Source organism: Oncorhynchus mykiss, chromosome 1 (assembly GCF_013265735.2).
Source record: "Oncorhynchus mykiss isolate Arlee chromosome 1, USDA_OmykA_1.1, whole genome shotgun sequence".
Classification (NCBI taxonomy): Eukaryota; Metazoa; Chordata; class Actinopteri; order Salmoniformes; family Salmonidae; genus Oncorhynchus; species Oncorhynchus mykiss.
Window position 1 is genome coordinate 65,896,808 of NC_048565.1, and position 16,921 is coordinate 65,913,728.

The 16,921-nt window shown below is 42.4% G+C and overlaps 1 protein-coding gene across 1 annotated transcript; it reads left to right on the plus strand.

Annotated features, from left to right (window-relative positions):
• The first annotated feature begins 1,619 nt into the window (after positions 1-1,619).
• On the plus strand, positions 1,620-14,728 carry LOC110527154 (potassium voltage-gated channel subfamily G member 3). The gene is made up of 2 exons (XM_021608300.2): positions 1,620-2,657; positions 10,392-14,728. The coding sequence occupies exons 1-2, from the start codon at positions 2,005-2,007 to the stop codon at positions 11,035-11,037; spliced, it is 1,299 nt and encodes a 432-aa protein (XP_021463975.1). The 5' UTR covers positions 1,620-2,004; the 3' UTR covers positions 11,038-14,728.
• The last annotated feature ends 2,193 nt before the right edge of the window (positions 14,729-16,921 follow it).

Consider the following 16,921-nt stretch of genomic DNA (forward strand, 5'->3'; position numbering starts at 1 on the left):
TTCTGCAACATTTCATTTGCTACAACACAGTTTAAAAACCCAGATGCGCAACACCACGATACTTTCGGAAACGCTTGCGAAACAGCCCAAACAGCCCAGACCTTGAATTGGGGTTTGAGAAGTCAATCAGAGAACAGCTAATTTTTTTCTTATAGTTGTTAATTTTCCCAAAATCTAAAGGCAAAACCTAGACTCGAGCCAATGTGTTAAGTAGTTGAACACGATTTTACTCCAACCTCGTGAACGTGACAAACTGACATCTTCATTTTCGTCGAAAAACAACTTTATATCGAAGCGGTGTCTTTGATTTGACGGCCTGCACATGCGCAGTTCGGCGCAAGACAGACCCGATGAGGTGTTTCTACGCATGAGTTTAGCTAGAAGTGTGATTGGGTATTTATATTGGAGAAACAGTGGAAGCCTCTCTTCATACTGTAGCCCACTGTCTTTGGCTACAAGGTCCCTGTTCAATAGGAAGAATTTCTAGATTCCCCTAACAGAATTAGTCTTTCTGTTCAGGCCTATACTTCCATTAAATAGGATTCTCCCTGAAACAGGTGCCGACTCTGTTCACTTATGGTGCTGAATCTCCGAGTGCCCTGCGGCTTGAGTGCCTACAAATCTGTTTCTTACACTGTATTTTTTTTCCAGGATACCTTCTCAACTATGGCAACAGACTCCCTCCCTCTTGCAGTGATACCGTTAAAGATGAATATCTCAGGGATCTGAAGAGGAACGCAATCATCCATTAATAAGTCTACAGATTTTTTTTTATGTGGCCCTAGATTCCTTACCCGATACATTGTGATAATGTGGCGCTGCATAAAACCCATTGACAAAAGGATCAAGTTATACGCCAATTTAATGATAAGTAATTTGTCACACAGCACATAACGGCACCAGGGCCTACTGTGATTAGGCCTATATTTATAATATTTTTACCAATAAAACTGAATACTATACAAGTTTAGAGAAATCTATCCCGATGTAATGTAGTGAACATTATACCATAATCCAGTCCGTGTATTGGTATTGTGGGATTCTAGTTCAATGTTTTACAGTAGCAATTACTGAAATCAGTCACAATACGAAATGCTACCAACAAAAAAAAACACAAATAATTTATAATACTTTGACTATATAGTTTCACAGACATATTGTTGCATTTTTTCTGGTTTGTGCGAAATCGATAAGAATAATATAAAACCAGTCTACACACCACCAAGGTGAATTAGTTTAGTCTTGACAGTGTTGGGGGATGGGTAATGTATTGATGCATGAGTGCCAAATCAACACATTTGTTTCTATTTGTCTTAGTCACTTATTTTTGATATTTATGAGTCTTGTTTTTTTTGTTGTGTATATTTTCATATTTATATAGTTTTAAATGTTATGATTATTTATTTGTGTTACAAATGTCTGAATAAAATTAGTTAGTGCAGAATAGTGCATTTTTTTTTTTTTTTTTTGGAGGGGGGGGGTTACGCCCAGGGAGCCGTACAAGCTACAAGTGTGTGTGTGTGTGTGTGTGTGTGTGTGTGTGTGTGTGTGTGTGTGTGTGTGTGTGTGTGTGTGTGTGTGTGTGTGTGTGTGTGTGTGTGTGTGTGTGTGTGTGTGTGTGTGTGTGTGTGTGTGTGTGTGTGAGCGAGAGACCCGTGTAACACTACTCGGATCTGCACACGGAGGACTAGTTGGTTTGGACACTTGAGTTACAGGCGCTCAGAACACCATGACGTGCGCAAGGAGTCAGGTGCAAACGGCGAGTGCGCTCGGTTGCATGGTCTTCACGATAACTCCAGTCGGTCAGATCTCTCTCAGAAGGATAATAACAAAAGAATGCTAATAATAGCGGCCAAACACTTTGACGACGTATTGACTCCTATATTGGATTTAGAGAGGGATAAAGCATGATGGTTGTATAAGGAACGGGTGCCTTTTGGCGCTGTATAAATCGCAGAAGGTGCCTTTTTCAGTACTTTACAAACACCTGTCAACAATTGGAAGATGAAGTTTGGGAAGAGCATCTGTATCCTTAATGTGGGTGGCACAAAATATGCGTTCCCTAAGGATGTGATAAAGGATTTCCCTCTGAGCAGAGTGAGCCGTTTGCACAAATGCGCATCGGAGAAAGAAGTACTGGAAGTGTGTGACGACTACGATCGGGAACGGAATGAGTTTTTCTTCGATAGGCACTCGGAGGCTTTTTGTTTCATCATGCTGTACGTGAAGTACGGGAAGCTACGGTTCGTCCCGCAGATGTGCGAGTTATCATTCTATAACGAAATGATTTACTGGGGGCTGGAGAGCTCACACTTGGAGTTTTGCTGCCAGCGGAGACTGGACAATAAGATGTCCGACTCGTACATTCATTTCTCCGAGGAGGAAGTCAAACTCGAGGAAGAGTTGAAGGGCGAGAATTTGATGACTCGCGTGGTCACTGAGAGAGAGGAGTCCAAGTGGCTGGAGAGAATGAGAAGTACTTTTGAGGAGCCGACTTCATCAGTCGCAGCACAAATCCTGGCCTCAGTGTCCGTTATATTTGTTTTAGTGTCCATGGTGATGCTTTGTGTGAGTACTTTGCCAGATTGGAAAACCGCTGAGAACAACAGCGTGGAGGAACACCAATACAATCCAGACTCTTTAGAGCATCCATCCGGGTATCTATGTTCTATCTTTTATTAAATATTTCCAGATTTCTCCGTTATTTGATTGCCTGCGATGTTGATACATTACATAGGATCAATACTCTACTTCTCAATGGACTTGTAACTTGTAAGGAACACAAGACTGCACAACGTTTTATTTCAGCTGCTGTGACATAGGCCTACCAGCACTAATTTAGAATGTATATTGTTGTATTCTGCATATAATACAGTGGAGGCTGGTGGGATGAGCTATAGGAGGACGGGCTCATTGTAATGGCTGGAATGGATCCAAGTTAAGGGTTAAGTAAAGGCACTCATTCTGAATGGTTAAGGTGCGGGTTAAGGTTTGGCAATGGAGTTAAAACATTACATTAAGTTTTAGCATTAAAATAAGTTAAAGCACATTAAACATCACACCTTAAAGATGCACTATTCAGAAATCGTTCCGCCATTACCTGGTTGCTAAAATTTGAATAGTTTGCCTAATTCCAGTTTGTGACAAAACAAGCAATTATGGTTTAGAGAATCATTGTACCATCTAAACCGCTGCAAAATATATTTTCCATTACCAAAAATATTGTATTTTCAGCTGTTTGAAGCTGGTGTACAAAACCGAAAGTAAAAGATGCAAAAACGAAACTTAAGGATGGGAAGCATAGAAATAGCGTACATAGAACAGATCTGATCTCCCAAAAAGATAAATATTGCAGCTTTAAGTTTAGCATTCATTCTGAATGGTTAAGGTTTGGGATAGGGTTAAAACATTTCGTTTAGGCACTCATTCCAAATGGATAAGCTAAGGGTTAAGGTTTGGGATAGGGTTAACACCAAACATTTCAAACCTGTGTCCATGGTTGGGGTCGAACATGCAACCTTCTGATCCAGAGTCATGGGATTACACCCATCCACAATGCCATTACACACTGTATGGCGAGTTTTGAAGGCATTTCCCGATGTCCTCAGGACATGGATAGATGTCCAATTTCAACATCAATCTGGAAGAAAATAGGTGTGTAAACTGTTATTGCCTGTCTTGGTGAAAACAAGTAGCACTCTCTATAGGCCTACTTTCAATGCATTTTCCTGCAAACGGTGGGTTTTCCCTCAACTACACCACTGGGTCTACTATTTAGTAGTCCCCGACAGTGCCATTTCTAAGCAACATAAATGGCACCTAGGGCGGCCCCAACCAAATGTTAGGGAAAAAAGTGTATGTATATATTATATACTATTATTATTACTATTTTTAGAAGCCAGTCTCAACTTACTGTTGGTTAGGATAGTAGAATCCTGTGCCTTTTTCAGAATTTGGTAGTGCATCAGCAGCTGTCCTTTTGTTATGTAATTCACTGACAGTCACTCAATTAGCCCATGTCAGCTTGTATTTTATAGATAGCTGGCTAGACCAATTTACCTAGCAATCTAAACCTTGTAGTAATCGTGGCCGAATTACTGATGTAGCCAGGGGCCCTAACCACCAGGGAGTACTTATTGATTTTGTTAGTTATTCTCACTCAGCTAGAGTATCATATGAACATGGAATAAGTCATGGCAAACTGTGTAGAATTACAGGAAATTAGCTTTAAAACGGCTAAATCTTCTCAAGGTCTTATTATAGAACTATTTTTATTTTATTTTATTATTTCACCTTGCTGCAGGAAATGAGCATTAAAACTGCTACATTTAATCTTCATACCATAGCAAAGTGTGTAGAGCAGCACATTTTCTCTCCACCACCAAGAGGGGGGCTACTAAAATGTTTTGGCCATGAGGTGTGGGGGGGGGGGGGGGGCAACCAAATCTCGCTTAGGGCCCCCAAAATGCTGGAAACGGCCCTGGTCCCCGACCACATGGTCTCCTGGCAACAGATTGTAAGAATCCCTGTGGGGAAGGGGGCAGAGGAGGAGCTGAATGTTTATTAAAGTTAAATGTCAAGGGAGCTTCTGGTCTGGTCCTACCAAGTGAACAACACATTTCATGTGCCAAAGTCTCCATTTTGTATGTTGGCCAATTGTCATTACAATATGACATATTATACTATATGGACACTTAAAGGTGTTCAATCTAAATGTGCATTTCCAGAAGCACCACTGTCCCTTGCACTATTGTCGTTTTTGTCATGCATTTTAATCTTTCAGCACTAAGTCGTCATAGTCTTTAACACAAGAGAGGCTGAGGAACTTAACAAGTTGGAGCGTTGCCTCTCTTGTTACAGACAACACATGTTTACAGTGATAAATTTAGATTAAGGCAGTAAATGTAAATGAGTTGTGACTGTCTCGGCTCCCTTTTTGGATGAGCGCGTATGTATCGGTAACTGTCCAAGTTGATGATTATAGTGGCATCTGACAGTACCTCTTCAAGGCACTGATTTAAGTGGTAGACTACTATAATACTCAGGACCTGTCTACAGTGGTGATTTTTAGTGGTAGACTACTCTAATACTCAGGTCCTGTCTACAGTGGTGATTTTTAGTGGTAGCCTGCAGTATCTGTCCAATGTGCTGATTTCAGGTAGAGTACGCCTGTTATCATAGGAGACGGTCAAGGAGACAGGTACAAATAATTATGTATTGCTGTTTCTTGGTGTAATACACTAAGTTTCATGTCTACTTTTTTTAAAGACTCATGTTTACTTTTGATGTTTTGAAGGAGATCAGAACATGAATCAATCTAATTTAGCCATGTATCAATACATATAACTGTGTCAGCCAATACTTCTGTCCATTTGTCTACAGAGCTGTTTGTCATCCCTTTCTTGTCTGCTCTCACTCTGCTCTTTAACCTGTGTGTCTGTCTTGTATCCATGACTGCCACGCGGACCGCTCTCAAGGTATTGGTACCTGAAAGGCACCCAACACTATCTCTGTGTGTGTGTGTGTGTGTGTGTGTGTGCGTGTGCGTGTGCGTGTGCGTGTGTGTGTGTGTGTGTGTGTGAGTGTAGTTGTAGGCAATGCAGGTAGGTATTGTTCTAAGCCAGTGGTGGGAGGTTATGGTTGTATCTGATTTGTTTCCCTTTTCAATGGGCAAATGTTTTCATGTGAGCATGATGTCACAAATGCCGGTTGTCCCAAGGTAATACAGTAAAGGGTACTCACATTCTACTCAAGCAACTTAGGATGCACTAAATTAAAATTACTTTTGGGGGGGTTGTATCATTTGATTCACACAACATGCCTACCACTTTCAAGATACAACATATTTTTTATTTTGAAACAAAACAAGAAATAAGACAAGAAAATCAGAACTTAAGAATGCATAACTATTCACCCCCCCCCCCCCCCCCAAAAAAAAGAAAAGGTCAATACTTTGTAAAGCCACATTTTGCAGCAATTACAGCTGCAATTCTGTTGGGGTATGTCTCTATAAGCTTGGCACATCTAGCCACTGGGATCTTTGCCCATTCTTCAAGGCAAAACTGTTCCAGCTCCTTCAAGTTGAATGGGTTCTGCTGGTGTACAGCAATCTGTAAGTCATACCACTGATTCTTAATTGGATTGAGGTCTGGGCTTTGACTAGGCCATTCCAAGACATTTACAGTGGGGTAAAAAAGTATTTAGTCAGCCACCAATTGTGCAAGTTCTCACACTTAAACATTTGAGAGAGGCCTGTAATTTTCTTCACAGGTACACTTCAACTATGACAGACAAAAGGAGAAAAAAAATCCACAAAATCACATTGTAGGATTTTTTATGAATTTATTTGCAAATTATGGTGGAAAATAAGTATTTGGTCACTTACAAACAAGCAAGATTTCTGGCTCTCACAGACCTGTAACTTCTTCTTTAAGATGCTCCTCTGTCCTCCACTCGTTGCCTGTATTAATGGCACTTGTTTGAACTTCTTATCAGTATAAAAGACACCTGTCCACAACCTCAAACAGTAACACTCCAAACTCCACTATGGCCAAGACCAAAGAGCTGTCAAAGGACACCAGAAACAAAATTGTAGACCTGCACCAGGCTGGGAAGACTGAATCTGCAATAGGTAAGCAGCTTGGTTTGAAGAAATCAACTGTGGGAGCAATTATTAGGAAATGGAAGACATACAAGACCACTGATAATCTCCCTCGATCTGGGGCTCCACGCAAGATCTCACCCCGTGGGGTCAAAATGATCACAAGAACAGTGAGCAAAAATCCCAGAACCACACGGTGGGACCTAGTGAATGACCTGCAGAGAGCTGGGACCAAAGTAACAAAGCCTACCATCAGTAACACACTACGCCGCCAGGGACTCAAATCCTGCAGTGCCAGACGTGTCCCCCTGCTTAAGCCAGTACATGTCCAGGCCCATCTGAAGTTTGCTAGAGATCATTTGGATGATCCAGAAGAAGATTGGGAGAATGTCATATGGTCAGATGAAACCAAAATATAACTTTTTGGTAAAAACTCAACTCGTCGTGTTTGGAGGACAAAGAATGCTGAGTTGCATCCAAAGATCACCATACTTACTGTGAAGCATGGGCGTGGAAACATCATGCTTTGGGGCTGTTTTTCTGCAAAGGGACCAGGACGACTGATCCGTGTAAAGGAAAGAATGAATGGGGCCGTGTATCGTGAGATTTTGAGTGAAAACCTCCATCCATCAGCAAGGGCATTGAAGATGAAACGTGGCTGGGTCTTTCAGCATGACAATGATACCAAACACACCGCACGGGCAACGAAGGAGTGGCTTCGTAAGAAGCATTTCAAGGTCCTGGAGTGGCCTAGCCAGTCTCCAGATCTCAACCCCATAGAAAATCTTTGGAGGGAGTTGAAAGTCTGTGTTGCCCAGCAACAGCCCCAAAATATCACTGTTCTAGCGGAGATCTGCATGGAGCAATGGGCCAAAATACCAGTAACAGTGTGTGAAAACCTTGTGAAGACTTACAGAAAACGTTTGACCTCTGTCATTGCCAACAAAGGGTATATAACAAAGTATTGAGATAAACTTTTGTTATTGACCAAATACTTATTTTCCATCAAAATTTGCAAATAAATTCATTAAAAATCCTACAATGGGATTTTCTGGATTTTTTTTCTTCATTTTGGCTGTCATAGTTGAAGTGTACCTATGATGCAAATTACAGGCCTCTCTTATCTTTTTAAGTGGGAGAACTTGCACAATTGGTGGCTGACTAAATACTTTTTTGCCCCACTGTAAATGTTTCCCCTTAAACCACTCAAGTGTTGTTTTAGCAGTATGCTTAGGGTCATTGTCCTGCTGGAAGGTGAACCTCCGTCCCAGTCTCAAATCTCTGGAAGACTGAAACAGGTTTCCCTCAAGAATTTCCCTGGATTTAGCACCATTCATCATTCCTTGAATTCTGACCAGTTTCCCAGTCCCTGCCAATGAAATACATCCCCACAGCTGATGCTGCCACCACCATGCTTCACTGTGGAGATGGTATTCTCGGGGTGATGAGAGGAGTTGGGTTTGCACCAGACATAGTGTTTTCCTTGATGGCCAAAAAGCTCAATTTTAGTCTCATCTGACTAGAGTACCTTCTTCCATATTTTTAGGGAGTCTCCCACATGCCTTTTGGCGAACACCAAACGTGTTTGCTTATTTTTTCTTTAAGCAATGGCTTTTCTTCTGGCCACTTCCGTAAAGCCCAGCTCTTTGGAGTGTACGGCTTAAAGAGGTCCTATGGATAGAAACTACAATCTCCGCTCTGGAGCTTTGCAGTTCCTTCAGAGTTATCTTTTGATATATTTGTTGCCTCTCTTGTTGCCTCTCTGGGCCCTCCTTGTATGGTCTGTGTGTTTTGGTGGGCGGCCCTCTCTTGGCAGGTTTGTTCTGGTGCCATATTCTTTCCATTTTTTAAATAATGGATTTAATGGTGCTCTGTGGGATGTTCAATGTTTCTGATCTTTTTTTTTTAACCCAACTCTGATCTGTTCTTCTCCACAACTTTGTCCCTGACCTGTTTGGAGAGTTCCTTGGTCTTCATGGTGCCACTTGCATGGTGGTGTTGCAGACTCTGGGGCCTTTCAGAACAGGTGTAAAAATACTGAGATCATGTGACAGATCATGTGACACATAGATACACACAGGTGGACTTTAGAAGTCACATAATTAGTTAAATAAAGGTAATTGGTTGCACCAGATCTTATTTAGGGGCTTCATAGCAAAGGGGGTGAATACATATGCACGCACCACTTTTTTTTTTTAACAAGTTATTTTTTTCATTTCACTTCACCGATTTGGACTATTTTGTGTATGTCTATTACATGAAATCCAAATAAAAATCAATTTAAATGACAGGTTAATGCAACAAAATAGGAAAAACACCAAGGGGAATGAATACTTTAGCAAGGCACTGTATATCAGCATTTGACAACAGCATATTTTGATGGACTAGACTGGAACTGGCTTTTGACTAGCTGACTGCAATCCCTCATTACAGCCCTACCTCTACTCTGGTCATTTGTGGCAGTCTGTCCTCACACGCTCTACACCTAATAGGCATACTCAGGGCTCAGTCTCAACCAAGTCTAACTTGCCTTTAATCCATGCTATAATTAAGGTGGAAAAGAAGCTTCTAAAATCCCTTATCAGTATGCCTCTACCATATTCTTGCCTGGAGTATTCTGTACACACTGAGCTGCAATACATTTGTATATAATGTCCAGGCCCTGGAATGGTCTCAGAATCAAATGAAAGTCAAAAATGTGCATGCTACTTTGATTTGACATTTGCTGCTGTTATATGTTGTCAAATGGGTTTACTTGAGAACATTGCAAATTATCATTGTCAGTCTGAAGGTTGTTTCTCACTATGTGGCTTAGTTAATAAGGTAAAGTATGGCAGCAAAAATATAATACCGTAAATTACAACCTCACTTAAAAACGCAGAATATCTTCTGCAGGTTCTGGCATAAAGAAATTCAGGTGGTCAGGTTGGTAAATTACAACAGGATTACGATGTCAACATGACCAGCATTACGATGTGAAAATGTTAGAATATCAAGAATCAATTTATTGCATCAAAATGTAAGAGCATCCATAAGTCATATCCCACTGGGCACCGACGTCAGTTCAACGTCTAGTTTTGATTTACATTTGGCTGAGTTGTCAACCATTGTCAATTCAATGTGAAATCAACAAAGAAAATGGCACCATGTCATTGGACTTAGGTTAAAAGTTGGGTGAAAAAAAGACAAAATGCCCTTTTGTTAATTACTTTTTGCAACTCCAATCAGTTTTCCACGTTGATTCAATGTCATCACATGATTTGTTTTTGGTTGAAATTACATGGAAACAATGTTGACTCAACCAGAGAAAAAAGGGTTAATAAAGGCTTTTCCTGTGGACCAGTGTTTCCCAACTCCTGTCCTTGGATACCCCCAACAGCACACATTTTTGTTAAAGCCCCAGACAAGCACACCTGATTCAACTTGTCAACCAAGCATCAAGCCCTCGATGAGTTGAATCAGGTGAGTTTGTCTGGGGCTACAACAAAAATGTGTGCTGTTGGGGGTATCCAAGGACAGGAGTTGGGACACACTGCTGTAGGCTAACCCTTTTTTTGTTTCAAAACACTTTCACCCAACAAATAGGCCCTAACCCTCAAGAAACCATTTAAGAACCCTTCATTGAAAAGGTTCTACCAGAAACCAAAATGGATTCTATGTAGCAACTTTTTTTTGTAAGAGTGTAATGTCTGCAGTCCATTGCTTGTAGATATACAGTAGTGTGTAGACCTATAGTGGAATTTCCAGCTCTCATGCTCGCGGTAACTCTGCCTGGTTCTCCCTCCCACAGGATCATCGAGGCTGTGTGTATCGGCTGGTTCACCGCTGAGTGCATTGTGCGCTTCATCGTGTCGCGGGACAAGTGTGAGTTTGTCAAACGGCCCCTCAACATCATTGACCTACTGGCCATTACACCCTACTACATCTCCATCTCCATGACGATGCTGACAGGGGAGAACTCCCAGCTTCAGCGGGCGGGCGTCACCCTGCGTGTTCTGCGCATGATGCGCATCTTCTGGGTGATCAAGCTGGCCCGACACTTCCTGGGCCTGCAGACTCTGGGGCTAACACTGAGTCGCTGCTACCGGGAAATGGTGATGCTGCTGCTGTTTATCTGCGTGCCTATGGCCATCTTCAGTGCTCTAGCCCAGCTGCTGGAGCATGGCCTGGACCTGGAGTCGCCGAATGAGGACTACGCCAGCATTCCAGCCGCCTGTTGGTGGGTTATTATCTCCATGACCACTGTGGGCTATGGAGACATGTACCCCATCACTGTGCCTGGGCGAGTGCTGGGTGGCCTGTGCGTGGTGAGCGGCATCGTGCTCCTGGCACTGCCCATCACCTTCATCTACCACAGCTTCGTGCAGTGCTACCATGAGCTCAAGTTCCGCTCGGCCCGCTGCACGCGGAGCCTGTCCGCAGAGTTTCTCGACTGAGGGATCCCTGATGTGGCTACTCCCCCTGACAACTCTTCAGAGACCTCCATCCACCCTGGAAGTGTGCATCGATCGGAAACATGACCTCTATCTTTGGTCTCACACTTTATTTGACACATTTTTTTTGATTTATCCCTCGTCTTGGAACATCAGTATGAGGGGTTATGTGTTTTGAGGTTTGCATATGGCACAGCCTTCTTCAATAGTCAATTCCAAATAGGAAGTAACGGAACCCGATGGGGACAAGGACTGTTTCCACGGCTGCCATGGTGACAGTGGTGTTCGGGGCAGATGTCCCTGACAGGATGTCAGCGTTGGAGGGCAGCTGGATTGTGTCAGACCAGACAGAGGCCTTCATATTACTGTGGATTATACAGAATTTAGCCAGTCTCACAGTACAACCTTCTTCTCACATGGCGACATGCCACAAAAGAGATTTGAGTTTTAATGCAATTTTCAATCCCACACTTCTGGCAATGTCACAGTGTGAGGATGGAAGGTAACATTTCTCTTCTCTTTCATCGATCATTTCTTTCTAGTGTTCCTGTGGCCAGTCAGTGAACAACAATGCATTACCAAGAAACCAAAGCGTATGAGTACAGAGAACACTGTCCCCTTTAATCTTTCACTTCAACGCTCACGCTTCCCCTTTTATTTTGCGTAGGCAAACCTGACAAATATAAAAACACAACACTTTGTGAATTTGAATGAGCCCATTTACAACTCAAACAAGGTCACATTCTAAACCTATTAGCCATTCCACCTGAAAACCAAACCAATGCAAAGTGGTTTTGAAAGGTATTTTTTTGCAGAAACCAAGAGAGGGGGTGGGAGGGGTTGAACAAGAAAGAGTACAGTACCGTATGGGTCTGTCAGCTCAGCTGTGTAGGCAGGTCTTTAATGTGGAACACGGAGCCACAGAGCGAGAGTGTGTCATGGAGAAACTGGTGGTTCGGCTGACATCACACAGTGCAGTAAGGAGAGGGCATGTCTGCCTCAGCCTCGTGAGCGCTGCGGGTCTTCTGACTGGAGGAGTGGAACCATTTGTGGCTGGTGTCAAAACCTTGGTAGCCTCTTCCTGTCACAACAAAGGCACTCGGCACAACCACCACAGCCTTGGTAGGCACTCCTCTCAATGTTGTTGTCTGGCCCACCCGCTTCTCCTCGACACTCTTTCGACGCCATGTTTGGGTGGCTTGTGTGACGCATTCGGCCTCCTTTCCTGCCAGAGTGAATTTGGGTGTCTCTGAAAAGCTTTTATCATGCCTTCACTAATTTCTTTCGTGGGGAATTGGGAATGGGGTCATTGTGTGTTCTCTTTATATCAGCCGGCTTCAGGCTACACTACCTGTTATTACTAACAAGCACCATCTCTGTTTTCCCAGATTGTGCATAGATGTGTTTGCTCTAGGACTGGGTTTTCGTGTTCGCTAACAGAATTTGTAAATGTAATATTGTAAAGGGTTTGCTCTCTGAAAAAAAACCAATCTGTTCTTGACCTCATTTTATCTGAATTCTATTTTCAACCAAAGCAGTTTTATATCTTCCAGAAGCACTTTTTATAGTAGGAGCAGAAAATGAAAGTTCATCAAGGTAATGATTAATGTATATGAGTGTTATTGTCAGAGTGCTCTATTTGATGTGATAGATATTGACTGCCGGGACTCACAGTCTAATTGTACTAGTGATGCTGGTTCTTTTGACACAGATTTAGTTCCTTTGCTTTGTCCTCGGTGTTATAGTTTCCACTAGCTGCAGACAGCCCCATCTGCTCTCTCTGATCTACCCCCGCTTTCACTTGGCTGTTTTCCAAACCCAGTAGTCACAATGCTTTAACTGTGTGGAATGTTGATAGGATAAGATTGATTAAAACTGTTATTTCAGAACTTTGGGCATCAGGGTCTTGGAAGAAGAGAAGGCTTGACTAGACTTAATCGACTTTGAAAATGTTAGATTTGCATTTATATTAGTATGCAGGATGGTGTTGTTCAGAGGTATTGGAAGAATTGTATTGCAAGAGCCTGTCATCTAAGCATTCCTTCCTATTCTCACTACAACTTCCCTGGAGGAAAACCAATTTCATTAAAACTTCAACAACTTCCAACAGGGGGAGTTTGCAATTCCAACGGCCCTAATATCTCTATGCCGACGATGAACTCAAACCAACAGGTGCAATATCACACCAAAGAGCCTGAGAGTAAACAACTTGAGTATTCACTTTGAGAATGTGAGCAAACAATGAGTTTTGAACGAGAAGGGAGCTGGCAGCAATATGTCGCCTATCTCTGTAAGAGCCTCCTTACCAACATAAATCATTTCCTATCACTTACTCTTGTCATCCTTCACACGACAAACAAGGTATATTATCTCTGCTCTGGTTTATAAACTCATAGAAAGTCACATTGCTCCACAGCAATTAGGACTTGTATATCTGACCAGCCTATTTTTCCTTGACATCAATCCACATCAATCAGATCTCCCTGGATTCTACTCCAATTTAGTGAAACATTTCCACCACATTCATCAGGGATTCTAACTGCTACAGGGGTAACTGAGACTCTTAACACCATTGATGGGACCACAAGCTGGAGATTCTCTAACCATATCCTGTCCCTCTTCTTCTTCTTCGTCTATCTTTCTGTCTGCCTGGCTCTTTTTTTTCTTTCCCCTCTCTCTCACATACACACACACACACTCTCTCTCACACACACACAAAGGTGAGCGTTTGGTGAGTGTTTTTTCTCTTGGAGAGCTCCATTTTAATAACATGGGTAAACAAGAGAGTGGATTTCACTTGTATTTTGCCAATCCAAACTGCACATATGTATAATGAAAAGTCAGAAAGGTCATCATAAATAACATTATGAATAAATCAATTGACACACAAAAAGGGGATTATAAATCAGGCAATTAAAAACTCATTTTGAGAAGATTAAACATTGTTCACTGGTTATAAAATCATCGTGTGACCTATTTAGTGTCTGTCTGACTGACACCATGTCACTTCTGACATCGCTCTTCTCAATGAAATACTCAAATAGTCCATGCCCCACTCAGTGCAATCTTGATATTTGGACCAGGACAATATTATGTGAGTATCTCTGTTGTCATCAGAATATGTATTTTGACAAAGAACTGAAACTGAAAATGAACTGTTCTGGAAAAGTTACTGTTGTGTTGAGGATCAGGAATAAGGCAATTGGATGTTGGTTGGAACAAATGTTGTATTTCTAAAATCAGTTTTTCAGAATAAGTGCAGAATATTTTCACTGCTCTTAAACCCTTTAGGACAGATTTCTATGCTCACTGTGGATGTAGTTGGGGCAAAAGTGGGCCCACATTTGTTACAATGGAAAAAATTCAAGAGAAAAATACCTAATTATTATTTGAAAAGTTTGTACATTTTCTACAAGACTTAAAATATGACTTATACTCACATAAATAGAGGACCTGCTACTTCTGGATACTGTACTTTGTCACACCCGAACACCTTATGTGGGCATCTCTAGCTTATTGCTGCTTCAATAGAATGTACAAGTGCAACCGTGCATATATCTCTTGAAGAAATGGTTGTGTTTCTGCAAGCCATAGTTTTTCCCCCTTATTTTTTATGGAACCAGCTATTTTGTATAGAGCTTATGTTGTTTACAGATAGACTGGTTGTATTTAAATAAAGAAAATCTAAGTCTAATCTGCATGTCTGTCTGAGTACATTTAGGGCTTACATGACTGTACACATGCATTTATTTAACCAGGAAAAGTCCATTGAGGAGCAAGGGATACCTGGCCAAGAAGGCAGCAGCAATCAATACAACATTACAACAACAACAAAAATAATGCGTACGATACAATCAGCACAACAACAACACAATCCCGTCTACAGAAACACACAGTCTTGCATTGAGGAGCACTAATAAATCTAGGTGAAGCAATAGATGGTTTCCTGTTCCATGCCTCTGGTGCACATAGGAGAAGGCAGTCTTGCCTAACTTCGTAAAAGCCCTGGGGAATTTAAGCAGCAACCACCTAGTAGACCGCATCTGGTCTAGAGGTAGAGAGGGAGTTTACCCAGAATGCCTTTGTAAATGAACACGTACCAATGTAGCTGCCTGTGCATATAAAGCGGGGTCCAACCCACCATTTGGTACAACATGCAATTGTGGGTGAGTGACTTAGCAGCAATGGTGGGTGAGTGACTTAGCAGCAATGGTGGGTGAGTGACTTTGCATGTTTAAAGGAGCGGGACACTAACCCGGACGCTTATAAGAAATCCTGCTATGAATCATCAACCAGGCAAAGCGTCAATACAGGAGTAAGATTGACTCCTACTACACCGGCTCTGATGCTCATCAGATGTGGCAGGGCTTGCAAACTATCACGGATTACAAAGGGAAATCCAGCCGAGAGCTGCCCAGTGACTCGAGCCTACCAGATGAGCTAAATGCATTCTATGCTCGCTACGAGGCAAGCAACACTGAACCACTTGTCAGAGCACCAGCTGTTCTGTGTGACCACGCTCTTCGTAGCTGATGTGTAGCTGATGTGAGTAAGACCTTTAAACAGGTTAACATTCACAAAGCCACAGGTCCAGATGGACTACCAGGAAGCATACTCACAGTATACGCAAACCAGCTGGCAAGTGTCTTCACTGACATTTTCAATCTCTCCCTGACCCCGTCTGTAATACCTACATGTTTCAAGCAGACCACCATAGTCCCTGTGCCCAAGAACACCAAGGTATCCTGTCTAAATTACTATTGCCCCGTATCACTCACATTTGAAGCCATTAAATGTTTTGAAAGGCTGGTCATGATGGTCATGACTCACACCAACACCATCATCCCAGACACCCTGGACTCTCTCCAATTCGCATGCCGCCCCAACACATCCACAGATGACGCAATCTCTAATGCACTCCACACTGCCCTTTCCCACCTGGACAAAAGAACAGCTATGTGAGAATGCTGTGTGATTTATTCGTGTTGTCATTTCTGGTCACAACTTCCAGACTTGTTTCCAAGCTGCTGTGCGGTTTGTTGCTACTTTGTTGCTAACATTACTTTGCTACCTGCCAACGTTACGGTTTGTACTTTAACATTTTTAATAACCATTTTACATTTTACTTTTTCACCCCGGATGCTTTATCTGGACATGCCTCTACAGAACCTCCACCAGCCGAAGCTAAGTACTAACATTAACATTATGCCATCTAATTGCAGTCGCTGTACTCATAATATACAGAAGAACTATCGCCTTATGGTGAGGATAGCCGTGCTGCAAGCCCAGCTTCAGACGCAATCGTTAGGCAATGGTAATTTAAGTGTAGGAAAGGATGAAATAGTGTCTGTGCCACCAATAAGTACAGATAGTTTAAATCCCCTCACACAGTACCCGCAGCCTGACAATTTTCTCATGGCGTCTGGAGGGAAATGCTGTCAGAACGCTCAACCGCTCATTCAGTCGCTCATTCAGCCGACAAACTTTCAACCGGTTCTCCCCATTTAAGCAACGAGTCGGAATTAGAGGCCGAGCCTTCTCTGGTCTCTCCTCCACCCATTATGGGGTCTGAGTTGCCGAAACCTCCCACCATTAGCTCTGACAAATTGAAAACCCTAGTCATTGGCAACTCCATTGCCCACAATATTAGACTTAAAAATAATCATCCAGCAATCATTTGAACATCTTGACCATGTACTGCTATAATATCCACCCGGCAAAGCCAGAAGAGGACTGGCCACCCCTCAGAGCCTGGTTCCTCTCTAGGTTTCTTCCTAGGTTCCTGCCTTTCTAGGGAGTTTTTCCTAGCCACCGTGCTTCTCCATCTGCATTGCTTGCCGTTTGGGGTTTTAGGCTGGGTTTCTGTATAGCACTTTGTGACATCGGC